The sequence below is a fragment of the Lemur catta genome, chromosome 24 (assembly GCF_020740605.2).
Source record: "Lemur catta isolate mLemCat1 chromosome 24, mLemCat1.pri, whole genome shotgun sequence".
In the NCBI taxonomy this organism is placed as follows: domain Eukaryota; kingdom Metazoa; phylum Chordata; class Mammalia; order Primates; family Lemuridae; genus Lemur; species Lemur catta.
The window spans coordinates 3,071,817-3,079,596 of NC_059151.1; the positions used below are offsets into that span (position 1 = coordinate 3,071,817).

At 59.8% G+C, this 7,780-nt stretch overlaps 1 protein-coding gene across 1 annotated transcript; it reads right to left on the bottom strand.

The window, feature by feature from the left end:
• Window positions 1-332: 332 nt before the first annotated feature.
• NKX6-1 (NK6 homeobox 1) lies at window positions 333-5,317 on the bottom strand. Its single transcript, XM_045536699.1, is given in 4 exon segments — window positions 333-587; window positions 2,816-2,988; window positions 4,647-5,034; window positions 5,036-5,317. Coding segments are annotated over 4 exon segments (1,098 nt in total).
• Window positions 5,318-7,780: the final 2,463 nt, after the last annotated feature.

Genomic DNA, 7,780 nt, shown 5'->3' on the forward strand with positions numbered 1-7,780 from the left:
GCCTGCGGGGGCAAAGGCGGGGCGAGTGGGGGCAAGAGGACCCCGCGCGAGGCCGCTGCCCGCCGATGGGGACCGGACTGGGGGCCCCGCCTGGGGCCGGGACGGTCGCCCGGCTGCGGGTCGCGGCTGCGTTGTTTATGCGGTGCATCGCGCGGTCCTTTGCCTTCTTATCACCCCCCAAGTCCCCCTCCCGCGCCTCCTCCCCACAGCTCCAAGGTTAAAAAAATAGATATGTACATCTCGGAAAATAGCAAAGGTCCCCGCGGCGGCCAAGTGCGGGGGGCGCGGGGTGCGGGGCGCGGGGCGCGGGGGGCGCGCGGGGGTCGCCGCGCTCAGGACGAGCCCTCCGCCTCCGCCGCGTGCAGCAGGAGGCCGCCGCCGCCGCCCGGCTTGTGCTTCTTCAGCAGCTGCGTGATTTTCTCGTCGTCCGAGTTGGGGTCCAGAGGCTTGTTGTAGTCGTCGTCCTCCTCCTCGTTCTCCGAGGCCCCCTTGAGCCGCTCGGTCTCGGAGTCCTGCTTCTTCTTGGCCGTGGCCATCTCGGCCGCGTGCTTCTTCCTCCACTTGGTCCGCCGGTTCTGGAACCAGACCTGGGGGCCGAGAAAGGGGACAAGAGGGGAGACGAGGGCGGGCGGGATTGGACGCGGGCGAAGCGAGGCCGCGAGGCCACGTGCGCGACTCGAGGGGCTCCCGTGGGCCCCCCGCCCCCAGGGGCTGCCACCCTCCCGCGGAGACCCCCCTTGTCTCGGTCGCCGATGTCAGCCTCCATCGCCCCAGGTTCCTCGAGTGACAGACGCCAGCAAACTGACTGCCGTTGCCATGGCAATAGCAAGGAACACCAGCGTATTGAGGTTGTCCGGGAGGGATTTCTCAGAAGAGGAAAAACAAAACTTGGAAACTTAAAATGAGTTGCCCTAAAAAATGAGTTCGCTTTCCCACTTGCCAGTTGGGGGTGGAAAACTTTTCCCCCTTTATAAAGTCACCCTATAGTGGCTGTGATTTGATGCCTTACGTACTTTCTTAGATTAAAGAATTTTAAACACCCTGAAGCTACTTGCTTTTCAGTGTGATTTCTGGGAAAAGGCACACACTGTATTCACCCCAATTACTTCCATTCTTTCCACTTTGGGACATTTGCATCAGTTATCTCAGATCTGGATACACACAAACATGGTAGGTGAACAATCTCCTTCCCATTTATAATTACAATGTATGATGCAGAGCTTTAAAAAAAAATCTGCTAAAATCCAAATACCAAATCAACCATAATAACCAACATAAATGAATGACAATACTTAATATCTCAGTCAAAATCATCACAGTGGTTTGGCTAAAGTGAGCTCTTTCACGCTCTCTCTCCCTCCCTTTATTGTTTTTCATAAAACCAAAGTAAAGTGAAGGTTAGAATTATCACTGGTTGTTTTTTAAAAGTGAAAATTTGCCAATTACATTATTTTCCCATACTAGCATGCCTATCATTTTAATATTGTTCCTTCCCAAGACATTCACTTTATACACAAATATTTTTATGCCTATTCGTGCTGTTTGACACTGTGTTTGATACACATATTTTAACCTACAGCATCAGCAATAAGCAACCAATTTCCCAAAGATACTGAACTATCTTCTCTTTATGCTTCTCATCCATTATGTATTTTATCTACAGAATCCGAATTGTTAAGAAAGTGATTTTGATTTTCTTTATACAGCTACAGTAATTCACTGCTAGCCATGCAGACATATTTACAATGACAAATGAAGACCTCCAGATTACCGTGGTAGGCTCTGTACCACCCCACTGCAAAAATAATTTTAACGGTGATGGTACTCTAATGGCCACGTACAAAATCACTGCTGAAATATATTTTGTGATGCTTGTCCAGGGGGAGATACTCTCTAACCAGCAGGCATGGTTAATGTTATTCCTACTTAATTTAAGGAGCAACAATATAACTAATGAAAACACACTTATACTCCAAAGAAACAAATACAATAAATTGAATAAGAGGGACAAATGAGAATACTGGAAATACAGGAAACCATCAGGTTGAATTGACCCAGCTGACTCGATCCCTTTATTTTTCAGGGGAAGATTTCTAACATTTGATCCCCTGGAAATTTACTGTACAACTCAATTATAAGTAAAATGACATTTTAATTATACATTCTTGTCACGAACAGTACAATATCTTCAATCTGTTGGTAAATTTATTTTAAACAGAATTCAATCCTAATATGGTAATAATCTTGTCAATTCATTTGGAAAATTACTATTCCAAAGTGATTGCGTTCAGCCAGACTAAAAGCATGCTCATCTTTGGTAAGTGGTTAGATCCTGTGTATTTATTTAAAAAAAAAAACTTGCAAGTGAATACAGTAGCTCTATAATGATGATGTGCATTAGTAAATTATATAACTACTGGAGCCTGAATTGATAAACAAAATCCTGACTATCTCTACAAATAGACTATATAGAAGCTATCTAACTGGCGTGATCTATTCTCCGGGCTGATATTTCGGTAATGCTTTTATTCTGCAATAATGGCGAGTTCCCCCAGCACATGCTGCTATCTAGATTAACCTAATTTCAAAGGCGGGGGCTTGATCCCTTTTGTTCATCAACGGTTTGCCCGCCTTCGAGACCCCGGCGCCTTTGTAACCCCCACGCCCCTTCACTGCTCTCAACTTCTCCCCAGGCTCCTCGGACCGCACCCCCGCCCCGTCTGTTTGTTGGTTTGGGGGGCTGTGTGTCCGAGTCCCTGTGCGCACACCCGCCAGGCTCCAGGCTTATCCCTGGAGGTTTGCAAGTTGCACTCACCTTGACCTGACTCTCCGTCATCCCCAGCGAATAGGCCAAGCGAGCCCTCTCGGGCCCCGCCAGGTATTTAGTTTGCTCGAAAGTCTTCTCCAGGGCGAAGATCTGCTGGCCGGAGAACGTGGGTCTCGTGTGTTTTCTCTTCCCGTCTTTGTCCAACAGAATGGATCCTTGATCTGCGAGAACCAATACACAATGCGGGAAGGGGGAAAACAATCGGTTACAAGCAGCCAGCTCCACTGAGGGCACAAAAACAGAACTGGAGAAACAATGTTTTGCGGGAAAAGCAAGCTGGGGCCGTGGCAGACACCAGAAGCGCAGTGGCGCTTCCAGCTCCACGGCGCGCGTCCCTGAGCCTTTGCACGTCCACCTGTGCTTTCAAAAGCCGGCGTGTTGGCAGCAGGAGTGAACACCTTCTGCTCAGCACCGACGTCCAACAGCTGGGGAGGCTACGGCTGAAGTGTCCCGGCCGGATCTCGAGGCCCCGTTCTATCAAGGAGCGCCGGGAAAAGGCCACTCTCGCCCCCTAATCTAGTCGGCGCCCCTCGGCCCCAGCACCGTCGCAGGAGGATAACTAGGTCCCCCTCCCATCGCACCCCCCGCTTCTCTAACCTGTGTCCCCGCAACAAAGGGCTCCTTGTTTTTGCACACAAGAGAGCTAAATCGCCCCAAGTCTAACTCCGCTGCGGCCCAGGGGGGAGGGGAAGGGGGCGCAGCCTTTGTTGGCCCCTACGCGGCCACCAGAACCGATACAATAGCGTCTCCCTGACACCCCGCCAGCCCCCGCTGCCCTGCAGCCCGGGCTTCCCAACGGAGCCTCCTCTAGGCTCCCGCAACTTCTGCGGCTCAGCCGCAAGAAGGGAGGTCCAGAGACTTGGAAAAACTTCGGGGACTTAGTCAAAAGCAAAGAACTGAGCGAGAAAAAGATCCCAGGCTGGGCCCGAAACCCCACCTGGAAGGCCGGGAGCCTCCGCGGCGCGGTAGCCCGCTACCCCGACCAGGTGGCCCGCTACCCCGACCAGCGCGATCTTGGGGCGACTCAGTTTGCCTTGAGCAAGGTCTCTGCGGGACGTTGCATTTCATCCGGTCCGTGTCCCTTCACTTCTCTTCCCACCCCTTCCCGTCCCCCACCCCCAGGCTCCTTCTTGTGTTAGGATGTTGGAGTCCAGGATGCCGCTAAATGTTCCTGGACCCAACGTGTCCCGGCCCCCCGGGGTCGAGGCGGGCGGGAAAGCGCGGGCTTGGCGGAGGGGGGCAGCCCGAAGCGCCCGGGCGCTCGCCCTCCTCTAGGGGCCGTCGGCCTGTCTTCCGTGGGCGACAAGGACGGAGAGGTGAGGTGGGGACGCCTCGGGCGGAGACCTGCATGCAAATACACGCACTCCGCTCCGGGCGGTGGAGGGCTCGCGGCCGCGGGTCCTCCCCAGTTCGAAGACAGGCAGCGGGGCAGGCAGAGGGGGGCCCCAGACGGAACGCAGCCGCGGGGAAAGCTGGGGTGCACCGGCCTTTCCTCCCCTCCCCATCTCTCCAACCCAGGCCGGGCCTGCGGTCCGGGCCGCAGACGAGACGCGCGTCCCCGTGGCAGTTGGGGTCCACACGGACGCACGCACACGACTTAGCGGGAGGGAGGTGCCTGGATGCAGCCACACAAGCTCCAGAACGCGAGAATCCCTCCATGGACGCCCCGGCCCGACCTAAATCGTGCGATTCCCGCGCTGCCAAAGCCCTGGGGCGGCCAGAGGGTGGCCCGCCGGGCAAGCACACCGGGGTCGCGACCCGAGAGCGGGCAGGGCAGGCGCAACGGGCAGGCGCCCCGGGTCGCGGCGGCCGTACTCACGGGGGCTGCAGGCCAGGCGCGCGTCCCTCCAGGGCGGGCTCTGCATCACTCCGGGCCAGAAGATGGGCGTCCGGCCGGGCAGCTCGGCCAGCGGCTTGGGGTACCGGCCCACGGCGGCCACGGCCGCGGCGCTGGGGCTGAAGTAGAGGCCGGGCGGCGGCGGCGGCGGGCTCAGGCTGCTGAAGCGGGGCAGGCCGGCCAGCAGCCCCGCCGGGGACGAGGCGGCGGCCGCGGCCGCGGCTGCAGCGGCGGCGGCGGCAGAGGCGGAGGAGGCAGAGGCGGACGAGGAGGAGGAGGAGGAGGACCCGGAGGGCGAGGCGGAGGGCAGCGCGGCCCCCGCGGCCACGGGCATGGAGGGCCGGCTCAGGATGTCGTTGATGCCGTGCGGGGGTGGCGGCCGAGAGCTGCTGCGGGGGGCTGCCCAGGGACGAGAGCCCCCCCGCGGCCGGGGGCTTCAGGCCGCCCGGGTTGTGGGCACCCAGAGGCGGGGAGGGCGACGACGAGGACGACGACGAGGACGAGGAGGAGGGCGGCCCGGCCGGCAGAGGCGGGTAGGCGGCGGGGTACAGCGGGGTCTTCATCTCGGCCATGCTGTGCAGGGCGGCCAGGGGCGGGCTGCTGAGCAGGAACGCGCTCTGCCGGGTGCCCTCCATCGCCCCCACCGCCAGCATCCCACGGCCGGCCCGGCGCCCGCAGCCGCGCAGCGAGGGCGCGGGCTGGAGCCCCCGGCGGGGCCCGGAGGAGCCGGCAGCGCCGAGGGCGCGAGCGGGGAGTGGCCCGGCGCGGCCGGAGGCGACCTGCCACCCGGGCCGGGACCGCAGCCGCCGCGGGTCGCGCTCAGAGCCGCGCAGCAGAAGCGTCCACACCCGCGCGCGGGAGGCGGCGGCGCGCACAGCGGAGGGGCGTCCGCGGGGGTCCGGCTGGCCTCCCGCCCCGAGTCCTGGGTGGGATCCCGGCTCTTCCCTCGTCCTCACTCCTCCTCGCTGCTCAGAGCGCGCCGCTGCTCATCCCCGCCCCGCGGGAAACGGGCGGACCGAGCCGGGCCGGCCCCAGAGTTTCCGCGGCGAAGTTGGGAGTCGCCGAGTGTCCGCTCGGTGCCGGAGGGCGGGGCCGGCTGGCCGTCCCCGGGGAGGCTCGCGGCACGCGGGCTCGGTTCCGCCACCCGGACGCGGTCCCCGCGGGCCCCGGGCTCGGCGCGCGACCTGCCCCCTCCGGCCGCGGGGCGCCCGGGTCGCAGGCTGGGAAGGGAAAGGGGGGACACGGAGCAGCAACGGCTGCGAGGGGACAGCCTGACGGCTCAGTTCCGGCTCCGCTCGTGCGTCCGCCCCGCGAGCCGCCCCACCCCCGCGTCCCCGCCGCTCACTGTCCGCCTTCGGGTCCGCTCTGCCCCATCGTCCCCGCGGCTCCGCGGGCTCCGCTCGCCCGAGTCGCGTCCTCGGGCCGAACTGACCGTGTCCGCGGCTCCTCCGCCGTCTCCTCTCCTCGCTCCCCGCGGGCCCGACCGCCGGACGCAGCTCTCACAGGTAATAAAACGCTCGCGTCCCCGCGGCCCCTCCTCAGCGGGGGACGCAGGGAGGGGGACGCGGGGGCCGAAACCAGAACTTCGAGGGACGTCACTCGGGGGCGGCCGGGCGGGGCGGGGCCAAGGCGCGGGGCGCCGGCCGGGGGCGTGACCACCGCCTCCAATAGCGCGCAGCCTCGAGCCTCGCGCCGCCGCTGGGGCACGCCCACTCGGGAGCGCCGCGCCCTCTGATTGGCTGAGATGGCGAGGCGTAGGCCGCGCCCGCCTAGTCCCCGCCTCCTCCCTCCGCCTCCGTCCTCCTGGGGGCGGGGCCCAGAAGGGGCGGGGCCTGGCGAGCGGCGCGGTTCCCCGGAGGGGCCCGCGGCGGCCGCGATTAATTGTGTTCGATAAAATGAGAAGCGGGAGGGGGAAGCAGAGGCGAAGAGGGTATTACTTTTTAAAGGGAAGAAGAATGAAAACCCAGCCCTTTTATGGAAAAGCAGTTCGCAGTCTTCCCGTGCTGCCCCCCTCGGCCGTTCGCGTCACCCTGCCCGTCCCCCACCAGCTCTCACCTCGGGCCGAGCCCGGTCCCCGGCGCGGTGGAGCCGGCGGAGCAGGCGGCCGTGCGGCCCGGACCCGGCTCCCGCTTTCGAAGGGATTAATGAGAGGCCATCTGGGCTCTCCCAGAATTGTGTAAATTAATTTGTTGCAACTTAAGCCTATAGATGTCCCTAATCCCCTTGTAGGCCGAAGGGTCGTCGTCCCTTCCGTCTCTCCCCCTCCCACTCTCCTCCTCGGTTCTTTCTCCTGCACTTTTGTTTTCGTGCCTTGGTCCCCCCCACACACACACCCCTGCCGGGGTCGTCATCATTTATGGGTTTACTCAATCGCTGGGAACCGAATCAGCTTCATGGGAATATGTATCCGTCATCTGATTGCTTAGCTATGACAGCAGTGAGATTTTTTTTTTTTAACTTCTCTCCCTTTTGATTATTGTTGTTATTTGTTTTGGGTTTACTTGGTGGAAGAAGCACCAAAATTCAGGCAGAGATTTCAGATACAGAAGTGTCTGGGTACCCTCTGGGGAACACAAGGTTTTGAAAATCCTCTTCAGAACTCTGGCCCCTGCTCTCAATGCCAGGGTTGTCGCCGGAGGGGGACGTGTCCTGGGTTCTGGGCTGTGGTAGTGGGATGTTTAGGGTTTAGAAGTTGAACAGTGGTTGTCTTTATTCTCATTCTCTCTCTCTCTCTCTCTCTCTCTCTTCCATCTCTGGCCTGTCTTTAAGTTCTGGCAGGGCCGAACTGTGCTCGCCAGGAGGAAGGAAAACCCTCGGACAATTTGGAGAAGTCAAGATGTTAAAGTAATACACCCTTGGGAGGTATTACAATTTGGTCACTACGGCAATTTGAATGAGATCATTAAGTCCAAATCTGACGCGCAGAAAACAGAAAAAAAAATGCAATAAATGGCTCCAAAAGGAAACTTGAGCGGCACCACCGATGGATGGAGTTTGTCTATGAGTGCCAAAGTGCTCATTTGGGTCCAAGCACGAAAAGACCCGAGGGCTTAATCCACTTGGATAACCTTCGTTTCCAAAGCACTAGTTTTTTAAGGGTGTCAGTTTGAGCCTGA